General features: G+C 47.9%; 7 protein-coding genes across 7 annotated transcripts; 3 read left to right on the forward strand and 4 right to left on the reverse strand.

Annotated features, from left to right (window-relative positions):
* Positions 1-595: 595 nt before the first annotated feature.
* On the forward strand, positions 596-3,380 carry N7517_008693 (glycoside hydrolase family 55 protein; the record flags this gene model as incomplete). Its single annotated transcript, XM_056726422.1, has 7 exons — positions 596-899; positions 951-1,403; positions 1,460-2,588; positions 2,640-2,720; positions 2,785-2,877; positions 2,938-3,131; positions 3,187-3,380. 7 exons carry the CDS (start codon positions 596-598, stop codon positions 3,378-3,380), a joined length of 2,448 nt encoding a protein of 815 aa, XP_056577273.1.
* A 211-nt stretch (positions 3,381-3,591) lies between these two features.
* ayg1 (heptaketide hydrolyase ayg1) lies at positions 3,592-5,040 on the reverse strand (the record flags this gene model as incomplete). Its single annotated transcript, XM_056726423.1, has 5 exons — positions 3,592-3,771; positions 3,830-3,962; positions 4,018-4,766; positions 4,817-4,891; positions 4,948-5,040. 5 exons carry the CDS (start codon positions 5,038-5,040, stop codon positions 3,592-3,594), a joined length of 1,230 nt encoding a protein of 409 aa, XP_056577274.1.
* A 647-nt stretch (positions 5,041-5,687) lies between these two features.
* Positions 5,688-6,544, reverse strand: arp2 (hydroxynaphthalene reductase arp2; the record flags this gene model as incomplete). Its single annotated transcript, XM_056726424.1, has 2 exons — positions 5,688-5,725; positions 5,779-6,544. 2 exons carry the CDS (start codon positions 6,542-6,544, stop codon positions 5,688-5,690), a joined length of 804 nt encoding a protein of 267 aa, XP_056577275.1.
* Positions 6,545-7,070: 526 nt separating this feature from the next.
* On the forward strand, positions 7,071-7,689 carry arp1 (scytalone dehydratase arp1; the record flags this gene model as incomplete). Its single annotated transcript, XM_056726425.1, has 3 exons — positions 7,071-7,128; positions 7,177-7,232; positions 7,288-7,689. The coding sequence occupies 3 exons, from the start codon at positions 7,071-7,073 to the stop codon at positions 7,687-7,689; spliced, it is 516 nt and encodes a 171-aa protein (XP_056577276.1).
* Positions 7,690-8,108: 419 nt separating this feature from the next.
* N7517_008697 (uncharacterized protein) lies at positions 8,109-9,034 on the reverse strand (the record flags this gene model as incomplete). Its single annotated transcript, XM_056726426.1, has 2 exons — positions 8,109-8,652; positions 8,766-9,034. The coding sequence occupies 2 exons, from the start codon at positions 9,032-9,034 to the stop codon at positions 8,109-8,111; spliced, it is 813 nt and encodes a 270-aa protein (XP_056577277.1).
* A 1,119-nt stretch (positions 9,035-10,153) lies between these two features.
* Positions 10,154-10,477, forward strand: N7517_008698 (uncharacterized protein; the record flags this gene model as incomplete). The annotated part of the gene is made up of 1 exon (XM_056726427.1): positions 10,154-10,477. The coding sequence occupies one exon, from the start codon at positions 10,154-10,156 to the stop codon at positions 10,475-10,477; it is 324 nt and encodes a 107-aa protein (XP_056577278.1).
* Positions 10,478-12,849: 2,372 nt separating this feature from the next.
* Positions 12,850-14,019, reverse strand: N7517_008699 (uncharacterized protein; the record flags this gene model as incomplete). Its single annotated transcript, XM_056726428.1, has 2 exons — positions 12,850-13,630; positions 13,739-14,019. The coding sequence occupies 2 exons, from the start codon at positions 14,017-14,019 to the stop codon at positions 12,850-12,852; spliced, it is 1,062 nt and encodes a 353-aa protein (XP_056577279.1).
* Positions 14,020-14,109: the final 90 nt, after the last annotated feature.

The following is a 14,109-nucleotide window of genomic DNA, read 5'->3' on the forward strand; positions in this document are numbered from 1 at the left end:
TCTGTAAGCACACTCCCTGTACTATGAGCCAATTACTACAAGGCTGGAAACGTTCTGGCTTTGCTGATCCCCGGACTTATCCCCGTTATTCTGGGGAGAGATGGGAAATGAGCCACCCAATTACTGCAGATAACAGGAAACCTCGACTGGGGCTGCCGCGGAATCGCGGCGCTCCTCAAGGGATGAATTTGAAATAAAATCTCTATCTGAAACGATCTTTCAATCAATTCATCAGCGGATTTACGGATTTACGGAAGGGATATGGGATCAATGCGGGGTGCTTTCTTCACAAGTCCCCTGCATTAGCCCCGGATCAAAAGGCAATATCCAAAAATGAAGCCAGCGGAATCTCGGAATTAGGGTCTACTATGATTGCTGCTAAAAGGGTTTCCGCAAATGGGATCCTGCAACATCTTAGGCCCAAGCCACGTACGGCCTATTTTGTGGGGGAGTCCGGGGTAGACGGATAACTCCGCGACGATGCCAAACCATGCAACTTCGTAGTTCATGTTATTTTAAAGGCATGCTATATAAAGAGAGAATCATGGCTGTCGTACTTCCTCAATTTCAATCCAAACCAATTTGTTGAGAAGAAATGGTTCGGCTCAACATCTTTGCCCTTGTGCCCTTTGCACTCGGGGCAACTGCAGCTGTGCTTGATATTCCCTCTGTTGATGCTGCTGTTGCCGCTGCGCTCAAGAGCTACGAAAACTATGAAGCTTACTCTGGCCCTCAAAAGAAGCCACCGCCTCAGGCAAACGTCAGTAAACTGAAACAAACCAAAGTGGCACTTGACGATTCATCCTATTGGCTTGAATCCATAAGCCACCAGGGTGTTTCTGCCTTTGGCGCTTCTGGATATCAAGTCTTTCGCAATGTCAAGGACTTCGGTGCCAAAGGTAATTCATCATGGAGACGCTACATGGTACAAATGCTGACCTCAATCCTAGGAGACGGTGTTACTGATGACACGGCGGCTATCAACGCAGCCATCAGCAGTGGCAACCGATGTGGGCAGGGTTGTCCGTCCGACACGACAACCCCGGCACTGGTCTATTTCCCTCCTGGCACTTACAAGATCTCGTACCCCATCTTTGACTACTACTATACGCAAATCATTGGAGACCCTAACGACTTGCCCGTGATCAAAGGATCATCAGAATTCCAAGGTGGATATCTCATCGACGCCGACCCGTACTTCACCTCGGATCTCAACTGGGCATCTACTGTGGTATTTTTCCGATCAATTCGAAACATCGTTCTTGATCTTCGCGACATTCCCCCTGGCAACACCGTTAGTGGCATTCACTGGCCAACAGCTCAGGCAACTAGCCTCGAGAATATGGTCTTCGAAATGAGCTCCGCGTCCGGGACCAAACACCAGGGTCTCTTCATTGAAAGTGGTCTGTTTACCCCGTATCCACAAGCAAACAGGATCATAGGAACTGATAATGTGCAGGCTCCGCCGGGTATCTTGGCGATCTTGTCTTCAATGGTGGAAATATTGGCGCCGCACTAGGCAATCAGCAGTTCACGACACGCAACTTGACATTTAACAACGCCGTTACCGCTATTAGCCACTATTGGGATTGGGGTTGGACATACAAGAACATCAATATCAACAACTGTCAAGTCGGGATCGATATCACCTCTGGCGGCCATGATGAGCAGAGTGTCAGTTCCATTACCCTACTGGACAGCTCCATCACGGACACCCCGGTTGGCATCGTCACTTCGCGCGACTCCACCTCTCAGCCTGCCACCGCGGGTAGTATTATCCTCGAAAACGTTTCCACCCACAATGTCCCGGTGATTGTTCAAGGCCCGAATCAGCAAACGGTTCTTGCGGGGCCCAACCGTCACGTTGATGCCTGGGGTCAAGGACATCGCTATACCCCGAATGGACCGACTATTTTCCAGGACACGTTTTCCCCAAACAACCGTCCCGCATCTCTAGTTCAAGGAACGCAATTCTATGAACGCTCGAAGCCCCAATACAAAAGCGCCACCGCATCCTCCTTCAGCAGCACTCGCAGTGGGGGAGCAAAGGGCGACGGAAAGACAGATGATACGGCCGCTCTGCAAAAAGTGATCAACGATGCTGCATCCTCTGGTAAAATTGTGTTCTTCGACGCCGGATCATATCTCGTGACGAAGACCCTCAAAATCCCTGCAAATTCCAAGATCGTGGGCGAGGCATACCCGGTCATCTTGTCCAGTGGAAGCTTCTTCAATGATATCTCCAACCCTAAGCCCGTTATTATGGTCGGGGCATCTGGCGACAGTGGCCAGGTCGAATGGTCTGATATGATTGTCAGCACACAAGGTGCTCAGGCAGGTGCTATTGCTATCGAGTGGAATCTGGCTTCCACCTCCGATAGCCCATCTGGCATGTGGGATGTCCATGTACGAATTGGAGGATTTGCGGGCTCCCAGCTTCAAGCTGCGCAGTGTCTTGCAACCCCAGGGACTGCTGTGACCCCAGAAACAGTAAACAAAAATTGCATTGCTGCGTTCATGTTGATGCATATCACGTCGTCGGCAAGTGGATTGTACATGGAGAACAACTGGCTCTGGGTTGCGGACCAGTAAGTCCATGCTTTCTCTTTTCGCAATCAGACATTTTGCTGACCAGCTAGTGATCTCGACGGTGATGGCCAGATTACCATATACAGCGGCCGTGGCTTGAATATTGAAAGTACCCAGGGAAATATTTGGCTGTGAGTCTGACTTCAAAATAAAGAAAGCAAAGTGCAGAGAAGCTAATCACCTCCTGATGCTCAGCTCCGGTACGTCAGTAGAGCACAACGTTCTTTACCAATACCAGCTCGCTTCAACAAAGAATATATACATGGGACAAATCCAGACGGAGTCCGCGTGAGTACATGTTCATCCAAACTTCAGCACAAGCATCACTAACGATAACGAACATACCAGATATTACCAACCCAACCCTCAGGCCACAACTCCCTTCCCGGTTGTTCCATCACTTCATGATCCCAATTTTGCGGATTACTGCTCAGGCAAAGGCGAGCATTGTTCTGAAGGTTGGGGCCTGCGGGTCCTGGACTCGACTGATATCTTCGTTTATGGTGCCGGCCTATACTCGTTCTTCGACAACAACGATGCTTGTAAGTATCACATTCCATATATCACCTTACCTACACTTCAACTAATATTTTGCAGCATGCTCGGCTCAGGACTCCGGAAGGAGCTGCCAGAACTCAATTTTCAGTATCGAAGGCTCGTCGTCGATCAGCGTCTATAACCTGAACACCGTGGGCTCGGACAGTATGGTTGATATTGATGGTACAAGTGTTGCCAAGCAGGTGGATAATGCGAATGTCTTCAATGAGAACATCGCACTCTTCAGAAAGTGAGTTTGGTTAGTTAGCTTGCCAGGCTATACAGGGGTTCTTGAGGGGCTAATTTGGAAATTATCGATATCTGGGGAGTAGAAAGTTGTCCCAATATTCATAGCAATTGAAAAATTTATATTGTATGAAGTTTAAAAGAATACATATGTATGATAACATTCAATTTCAATAACAGATTGTCTCAAGCAGACTACATAGACACCTTAACACCCACTCAGTTCTTCATCTGCTTGGCATTAGGCGACAGAACACTCTCCAACCACTTGTAAGCCACAGGCAGACTGTCAGGGTATCCCATGTGCACCCGGTTCTCGAAGAACCGACTTTCCTTAGGACCGCCATGTCTGAGAGTCACCATGCAGTCTTCAATCGGAACAACACCGTCATCCACGCCCTAGAAACAATCAGCTTTGTCCTTTCTTTTCGTGACAAGATAGAACAGGAATGCATACGTTGAGCAGAAGCAATCGGCAGTTATCCTGGTCAAGAACACCAGTCTCCACAAGCGAGAACTTCTTCTGAGCGTTCTTCACAAACTCTTCCTCATTATCATAGCCATACTTCTCCGCCATAGCGGTGGTAAGCCTAGCATCATAGTTAGTACCACAGCACCCAAAACCAAACCCCAATCAGTACTTACACAAACGGATACTCATGATCATTCGCTTTGGACAACCACTCAGGATCGAAAACAAAGTGCGCCCCAGGTCCATGAGCAACACATCCCACAAGACGCTCACGGTGCATACAAGCCGCTCGAATAGCATAGAAGCCACCGGCACTAAGTCCCCAAGCCGCGACCCGCGACATATCAAACTCGGGCCGCCGATCCATGTAATCAAGTACACTAGACCAGAGTCTATCAGGCGACTCAGGGTCCGCCGGATCCGCAGGCGAATCCGCTGTCCCAGGAATCTCAACGACAACCGTCGCCCAGCCACGATTGATGATCTCGTGGGTGCGCTGGCTGTTATCCGGTCTGTAGCCGTCGAGTCCGGTCATGAGCAGGACGACGGGGACGCGGTTGGTGGCGCTCGCTTCCTCGGGTAGACGAATGTACATTGGGATTTCGGGGCCGTCGCGGCCGGCGCGGTGCGTGTGTGGAATCACTTCCTCCGTGATGATGGGGTTCCATAGCGAGGCGGCTTTTAGGTAGACTTGTTTCTGGCGCTCGAAGGCGGCGCGCTTGATGGAGGTCTCGGGGCGGGTTGAGGGGCTTACGTAGGGGAAGCGAGAGATGCGGAGGATGACTGCTGCGCGGCGGTAGAGGTCGGCGGCGCGGTCGAGTTGCCCGTTGTTGAGGGCTTTGGCGGCTTCGTTCTCTAGGGCTGTTGCCGTTGGGAGGAAGGCCTCGGTGTAGGCGTCTGTGTTTGCGTCGTTGATGTTTTCCTGTTGTTGTTAGTCGGAGGTTGGGATGGGATGTGTTTGGGGATGCTTACAGCGATTAGCTTTTGGAAAACGGGCTCGAAGTCTTCTAGCGATCCATCGTGGAAGGGGTAGATGGATTTCGTGGCCTGATCGATCATCCATGTTAGAGTTCTGGATCTTTGATTGTTGGGAAGATACATACGCAGAATTTCCACTTTGACTCCCATAGGACCTTGATCGACCCCTGGTGAGGGTAGACAGTGTCGAACTTGTCTCCAAGAATCCAAGGAACCATGTTGAGAGAGATATAATAGAGTAGATTGATGGGTGATATTGTCTAACAAAGGCTTTTATTGGACTACGAATTGGAGACATCTGCGCTCTTTAATTGACTTGCCTTCACCTACATTAGTTGGTCGCATCTATTACAAGAGATCATGCAAGGCCCGATGATGCCCCTCGAGACGAAAACAGTGTGATATTGTTGCCACACACCCGGATCACACCTGATCGGCACGGATCTACCGATTGTGATCTTGGCAAGGTAATGGGGGACCTCCGCATGCGGGGGATGAGGTGGCGCGGAAAGGGATGCAGATCTTAAATGTCTTGACTTGATTGCCTTCTCGGGTTTCGGCTTCTCGGCTTCTGGCCTCTCCCGTGGCATTTCTGATGTCGGATTCGTCATCTAGTCCTAACTAAGTAGGTAGTCGAAGGAGATCCGAAATGAACCTTTGTACTCAGATGGTAGAATATTGTCAATAGAGTGGTATTCATTCTGATTCTATGAGAAACAGCATAAAAACTAATATTTAAACAAGGACAACGCATGATTCAAATGGTTATCGGCCCTGATCCTATACATGGCTTCCAGGGTCTAATGACCTCAAAACATAAAACAAAATATATATCCAACATCTCCAATCCAACAGGACGGTTCAATTAAATATTAGCTCCACCGTTGCAAGGCAAAATTTGACCTGCAAGGAATTAGCAATATTCACAGGGGTAAATTAAACATTCCAGTACTTACCGTTGATCCATTCTCCACCAGGACTGGCCAAGAATGCGACAATGCGGCCAATATCCGCAGGCACACCACAGCGCCCAAGGGGACTACCATTAGCAAGTGCCTGCTCGATCTCCTCAATAGACGAGTTCTGGTTACAGCCAGGCGCATAGCGCCACGCATTGCTCAGCCACATATCACTCTTGACACCAGCAGGAGCAATCGCATTAACAGTAGCCCTCTTCTTGCCAAAGTCAGCAGCGAAGCAACGAGTAAATCCCTCCACTGCGCTCTTGCTACCCGCATACAGCGAGTGGCCGGGCACACCTAGGCCCGCTGCAATGGACGACATTAGCACAACACGTCCACCGGGCTGGATGTGATCGTAGGCATTCTTCGCGACGAAGAACTGTGCCCGAGTGTTGAGGTCGAAGACAGCATTGAAGTCATCCAGCGTAGTCTCGGACAATGGGACAAACTTCTCCGTTCCGGCATTCGACACGACAATGTCTAGCTGTCCGAAGTGTGAGACGACCTGGCGGAAGAGTTTCTCGATTTCCTCGACGTTGGTCAAGTCGGCTTGGAATGCGGCACCGTGGACGCCTTGTGCTTGGATCTCTTGGACCACTCCGTCGGCGGTCTTGGAGCTGCTGGCGTAGTTGATTGCGACGTTTGCTCCCTTCTTCGCTAGCTCTAGCGCAATGCCGGCTCCGATGCCTCGACCACCGCCGGTCACTAAGGCGACTTTGCCGGCGAGCTCGAGGTGGGAGTTGGGGTTGGGATTGACCATTTTGGTGATTGTTGATGTGGGTGGAGGTAGGAGTGAATGATTGTAAATAAGGGGGTGTGGAATCACGCTGGGGGTGGGAATCGTAGTCTAATATCCAGGCTGGTATTTTGAATAGTAAGACCAGGCTCCTGGCTGGAATTAAGTAAATGGCTTGGCTGCATCGTCCATCCCTGGCGCAAGGCTGGGCTTTGTTTCCGAATTTGTCAGTAAGACATTACAATGGCAGTCATGGGGCCCCGGAATCAACAGTAGGTCCTAAAACAGAGTAGCCGCTTGCGAGCAATGACTCAAAAGTGTCTTGGCTGAGCTTTGTACCGCATGCGGAAGGCCATGAGGGTTTGTCTCCACCATCTGTCACATTGGAAGGGTTACATTGTTGTGCTTCCGTGCATGGGAAATATGCTGGCCCAGATCTGGGGAATGTCACTTCCAGGGAAGTCTGTTAGAAGTGAACTTTGGATATAGGCACGCCTCGTAGCTATAATCAGAGCTCAAACTATCTACAGAAACCAAATATTGGATAATCATGTCTCCCGCCGTAAAGAACAACACCACTGAGCCCAACTTGGACATCAGCTTCCAAGGTCTGTTTCAATCCACCCTCATTCATCTGCTTGTACTAACATGAACAGACTACCTCATCCTCTCGAAACTCGTTTTCGACTGGGCAGACAGCTATGATGCAAAGGTACATATTCATCCCATCAAATTTCAATTCAACATTAGTACTGACAATGTTCCAGGACTGGGACCGCCTGCGCAGCATCATCGCCCCAACCCTGAAGGTCGACTACACCAAAATCGGTCTGAAAAAATGGGACAGCATGGCCGCTGAGGAATACATGGCCATGGTCACCCACCCGGGCTTCCTAGGTGACAAGACCATCAAGACCCAGCATTTGCTTGGTCAGACATGGTGGGAGAAGGTCTCTGACACCGAGGTTATCGGTCACCACCAGCTGCGTGCGGCGCACCAAGTCTACGAGACCGAGGCCTTGGAGACTGTCAAACTGCGTGGTCATTCTCATGCGACGAATGAACATTACTATCGCAAGGTCAATGGTATCTGGAAGTTCGCTGGGTTGAAGCCAAATGTGCGCTGGAATGAGTTGCGCTTTGATGAGGTTTTCAAGGGTCTTGACTAGGTTTTCTTGGGATAATGCGCTTTTGTGGCGAGGATTTATATAGTTTGATATAGTCTTGGGGTTAATTTTACTTGGTTTCTATTGCATTTTAGATTCGATATGTGACATGGCATAGCAAGAATTCCGTAGGCTATATTTAGCTATTGCAAGATCTCAATGCTAGCAACAGCAGCACTATTACTCAGAATTCTCAGTCCTAAATAGACAAGTCACAATGATCATAGCTATCATCTTCGTTGACTGGGGGATACACCTTCTCCTCAGCCGGTCGCGCCTTATTCTGCGCTTCTTCTTCGGCCAGAACCACCTTCCGCACTTTCTCGAAGGCACGATTCACCAGTGAAGTCAGATTTTCATCATCCGGATGGAGTCGACAAATCTCATCAAAAAACGTCGAAAAAGTTTGGAGCTTCGCTACATTAGCCCTCACGCTGACCAATGGTAAAGCAATACATCGCATTAACAGCGGATGCAGTGGCTTCGAGTATATTGTCTCTGTCATCTTTGGTAGACGCATTGGAAGGGCTGCAGCTCATCAAGAGCTTGACAATTGGATTTGCTGTGGAGAACAGCATCCAGATGAAGATATTTTGATCGACAGACTCTGCTAACTCGCGTAGATCATGGAACATGTGTATTTTGAGCATATCTGCTTCAGTGGGAAGGGAGACCTCGTTCAGTCGCATCGTATCTCTCGTCCTGTCGATTAAGTCAAGCACATATTGACTCGCAGGCATATTCACCAACGAAACAACATTCTCCACTTTATACTTGGCATCCGTACCAACTGGGCATTCTGTGAGATCATTCTCTGCTAATGGATTTGTTGAAGCGTCTAGTTCTCCCGGGATGTTGGTCAGTTCGTTAAGTATTGTCGACGAGGAAGCGTCTCCATGGTCACCTTGATCGGGAACTTGGATATTGGGATTCGCAGACGTTGGAGACAGGATTGGCGATTCGACGCTTCGTTCTTAAACTGTAACCTGAAAGGTCGTGCAATGAACCCTGCATTGATAACGTGCCGGTCTTTGAGTATAGTCAGCCTTGAACCTGCAACACATTCTCTGGGGACATACCCATGGGACACCCATGGTGCCGCTAGCAATTTCCCATCAATCTCAGCGAACTCTCTCCAGGCAGTTGGTACAAAGAGCCGGGTTGAGTTCAGGTTGGCTCTTTGAAACAATTGGACACAAAACGAGACATCAAGCCCTAGGTTGTCATCTTTGGTTGGCGGCCTCTTGTCTTTTGCTTTTGCCCAGTACTTGAAGAGTCCGAGTCGGTAGCCTTCGTCTTCAAAACTTGGAGATCTGATCTTATTGCAACAAAATGCCTGTGGAGCCATATTTTGAGGGAGACGAGAGTGGATCTAAGTTAAAGAAACGCAGGTATTGGTAGGTACTGTTGATCTAGCCAATCATAATGTGTTCACTGCTGTATTCTTTTAGTCTCAAGATATAAGTTTAGTTTGCGGAAAGCACCCAAGGTACAGATTAACCTTCTGTATATCAATTTTCCCATATATCGTGAGTTAAAAGCAATACAAGATGTGTATGAGGTCCTCATGTAACGAAATAGGAAAGAGCACCCGTGGACACCTTGAAAGGACCCCTATACCCTTCCTTCCTATCTGGGAACATCGTCACCTACCCCAGTTCCTTCTTTGCCTTCAACCACTGGGGTATAAATACCTCCCTCCTCCCACTTTCTTTCTCTGCTTTTTTCTTCCTTCTTCCACTCCCTTCTCAGCTTTCATCATGGTCTTCACCATAAACCATCTACCATAATATCCTCCCCATCCTCACAAGACAAATACAACTTGCTCACATATTTTTAGTTCCTTCCCTGTCCAATATAAATTATTTAGAATAATATGTCCCCTTGTCCCTCCTGAATATTAGACACTGACTTCCTTTTAGACATTGATGGTGGGACCATCCACGGTGACGACTCTGCACTCTGGGCCTTTTCATCTTAAACATCCAACATGACCTTGACCATTCTCCATTGTGACCTTGGCCCTCCACCATGGATACCCATTATGGTTATCCACCTTGATCACCTGTCACTTGTCATGACAGTCCACTGTGACCTTGTCCACCCACCATGACCATCAATCATGACAGTCCACTGTGCTTCCACCATACCCGCCATCATGACAACCATCTTGGTCTTTCATTTTGGTCACCATTTATGGTGACCACCAACCACAATAACATACATCCCTTCCCCCCCAGTCTGACACATGTTGACTGTTTCCTAGAACAACCTTCGAAGCCTGATGCGATGGTGGTATCGACCACGGTGACGATCATTTACTCATATCCATTCTTGGCCTTTACAAGTTGACCACCTTCTGACTTGACCAACCTCCTGTCTTGACCAACCTTTCGTCTTGGCCAACTTTTTGTCTTGACCAACCTTCCGTCTCAACAACCACCATTCACCGTGACCACCATCCATCATGGCCCTTCGAACACCCATCCGCTTCGAACATCAGTCTAGCCGTGGCGGGCTTCGGCTTCAGGACAATCGGCAGGCTGGTCAACCACCCACTAATCAATCAACCGTCCACTTCGAACACCCACTTCGAGCATCAAATACCAGTCTGGCCGTGGCGGGCTTCGGCTTCAGGACAATCGGCAGACTACTCAATCGAGCTTCGAACACCCATCCACTACGAACACCGACAACCAGTCTGGCCGTGGCGGGCTTCGGCTTCAGGACAATTGGTAGACTGCTCAATCAACCAATTCAACTATCCACTTCAATCAACCTTCCGTCTTGACCACTATCCACCACAACACCCCGGCTATCCTCGATCTGACGTTGAACATGCCGGCGGGCTTCTAGAGACAGCCTTGGTGGACATTGAATAATCTACAATAACATCCCTCTATCCCACCTGACTTGTGGACACTCTAACTTGTTTCTAGAAACAATCTTGATGGTGGGACAATCCATGGTGACGATCATCCACGGTGACAACTATCCATTTGGGCCTTTCCATTTGAGCATCCACAAATTCCTACCATCCACCTTGACTTTGGACATCCTCTATCATGATCATCTTCCTTCATGATTGCCATCAACCATGGCACTGAACACCCACAATAATTTTCGTCCATCATGACCGTCCTTCGTGTCTGTCGTCAACAAAGACCTCGACCGTCTATTGAGACCACTTTATCCTAATATTTGACTAGGATGGTCATCCACCGTGCCCACCATCAACCATCCACCACCGACCATCGACCACAACAACCATTCTGGCCTCTCTTCGTGGCCTCTCATTCACCAACCAATTATCCATGACAATCATCTTGGCCTTTCATCTGGCGTCTCATCCACCAAAGAATAACCAAAATCATCCATCACAAGTATCCATGACAACCTTTCAACATCAACACCCATTGTGGCCTTTCGTCTGGCCTCATTTCAAAATTCATTCACCAAAAAGAAATCATTTTCGACATACTTTTTGACAACCACCGTCTACCATAAGAATCATCCAAATCAAATACCCATTTTTACCACTACCTATGACAACAACCTTCTACCAATGGCAATCATCCATTTTGACACCTTTCCATCTTGATCATCTACAATGAGACTTTCGATCGACTGTGACGACTGTGACCACTACCAACCATGAGTCTTCCAATATTGGACATCCAATCCTGATCGTCTACTACGGCCACCCTCCACCATGGTCTCTCCATCTTGACCATTACAATGAGACTTTCGATCGACTGTGACAACTGTGACCACGACCTTCTATGAGACTTTCTATCTTGACTGGCCACCACCAACTATGAGTCTTCCAATATTGAACACCCACCAAGCCCACCATCAATCATGGGTCTTTCCATCTTGATCATCTACTGCGGCCACCCACCACCATGGTCTCTCTATCTTGACCATCCACTACGGCCACCATACACCATGAGACTTTCCATCTAATGTGACAACTATGTTCACCATCCATCACGAGTCTTTCTCTCTTGGCTATCTACTACGCTCACCAGCCACGGATCTCCCTCTCTTGACCAATCCCTGCAGCTATCGATCTTTTCATCTACTATGACAACTATGAGCATCATGTCGTCAGCTATCATAAATACTCCCACAGCTTTCGTACGGCTCTTCCTCTCTCTCGTCAACATCAAGACTCGATGGAACCTACAAACACAAATTTCCTGGTTCAAACAGTTTCGTCCAGTGAGCAAGTCACTCTCACCGACAAATGCCTGTCGGCATCCGCCAATCAAGTTTTTTTCATGTCTCATCATTACTCTCATTTAAAATCTCCAAGATGGTTTCGTCTGCACGAACTGACGTTCGTATGTCATCAAGGATTAGGTGGAAAGGAGAATCCAATTTGTTTTTTTTCTATTCTTCTGTCTGTAAATTTTTTTGTATATTAATATAAGCTGGAATCAAGCCTATTCATCTTTTCTCTCTAGTCCGCCCTCTATATAGCACATGCCCTTTCGTTTCCTCTGCAAATGGACGCCAGGTACAAATATTCTCTGCCACCCACTTATCAGGTAAGTGAACAACCGTGTATTAATGCTCATCTTTCGACTAACTTCAACTGAGCCGTACTAGTCTTGTTGATGTCTAGTGAAAATTCTGTTACGCAAGGCTTAACACATGTAGCTACATAGATGGGACATTGTTAAAACTTTTCCATAATCATCCACAACATCCGTTTTCTTTTGGCTATTTCATTGCAATAATAGGATTCGAAGAGCATAGATGTATTGACAGGATAGTCCCTCGTCCTTCATGCGGAATTCCTAGAGGTAGTGAGAGTCCCTCTACCACTTCGAGGGGCATTATGCGTCACGCCTTTGATATGGTCTTCAAGAAAGGGAATAGGATTCTGCCCATTACTCTCATGAAGGCCTGCAAGTCTTCTAGCCAATGACGAGTCTTGGGGTTTATGTCGAAAGATTGTCCAGACATGGCTTTTTTTCGACAGCCGGAGTAGGTAGGCAGGTATGACAATCACTTGAATTTAGTGTGCTAATCTGAGAATTCATCCAGGTCTTTTCTTCTCAAGCCCCAAGCTAACCCAAGCCAACAGAAGCCAACAGAGATCGTGTTATATGAGCTAAAGAAAAGCAATTTAGCAAACAATCGAAGAACTAGCTATTAATCGTTCCAACCACCACAATCTCCATAATTTCCAAAATCATAAGACGTGTCATTGCCTCCTCCGCAGTCATAGCTGCCATAATCATCAGAAGACACCCCAGAATAATAACACCTATAGTCCTCGGTATTCAGGTAGCTCTGGCCCGCACCCTCATCATCACGGGAAGTGATATGGGTCTCATAACGAGGCGAATATGACCCTGCGTTGTCATATTGAGTTACCTCAGTACCGAGCGTAGGCGAAGATGGAACAGGCTGGTCTTCGTTGTTGTCTTTGTCGGCATATTCAGTCTCACCAGCAGGTAGGAATATCTCATGATCTTGATGTGGGTTTCGATCTGACTCCTGGTCCTGGTCCTGGTCCTGGTTGTGGTCATGGTCATGGTTCCGGTTTAATCCACTGCCACAATCATTACACCCAGCCACAACCGTACTCGTAGTTGAAGCCGGCACAAAAACCATCGAACCCCCAGTCCCCCAATTCGGTCCACACCCAGCTCCCAAATGTGATCCCCATCCAGATCCATATCCCATCCCAGATCCATACCCATAGCTTGCGCTAGTTCTCTGTTCCCCAGATCCCATAGATCGCATACTAGATCTCGATCCTGAAACTGACCGCGACCCAGATCCAGACATTTTATCCTTCAGTGCGTTCTCAATCTGCCTAAGCGGTTTCGCGATACTTGATCTCCAACGACGTGCACTCCCCGTACTTGGTTCAAAGAGGTTTAGATCGAAGATTCGGTTGTGTTGGGTGCATCGAAAACTTTTGCATCTATTGAAACTATTAATATGCGGTAAAGCCGTGAGGCCTATATGATAAAGAGGATATATGATAAATAGGACGATAAATATCCAGGTTTGGATAATATCAGTAACTCACTCATTCATCTTCAAAAAATTCGCATCCAGAATCCCATCTTCAGAAACTTCTTCAAAATTGTCTTTATCACTTCCAACGAAATACCGAACAGACTCTATCGGACCGCTGGTGACTTGTCGCACGAGCTGGATGCAGACGCTTGCTTCGGAGGGATCGGTGGATCCTGTTAGATTGCCGATTGTTGTTAAGGCCCATTTTGTGAATTCGGTGAAGGTTTTATCGTGGTCCGGGTTTGGGAGGTTGGTTAGTTGGATGGTGGTGCAGCAGAATAGATTTGACATTTTGGTGGTTTGGATTGAGATGGGTGGGTGTATAGATAGTATTGGAGATTTATGTGAAAAGAGAGATAAAGAGAGAGTGTGTGGGTGAGG

The sequence above is a fragment of the Penicillium concentricum genome (genome assembly GCF_028827145.1).
Source record: "Penicillium concentricum strain IBT 3081 chromosome Unknown utg000003l_segment0_segment0, whole genome shotgun sequence".
Taxonomy (NCBI): domain Eukaryota; kingdom Fungi; phylum Ascomycota; class Eurotiomycetes; order Eurotiales; family Aspergillaceae; genus Penicillium; species Penicillium concentricum.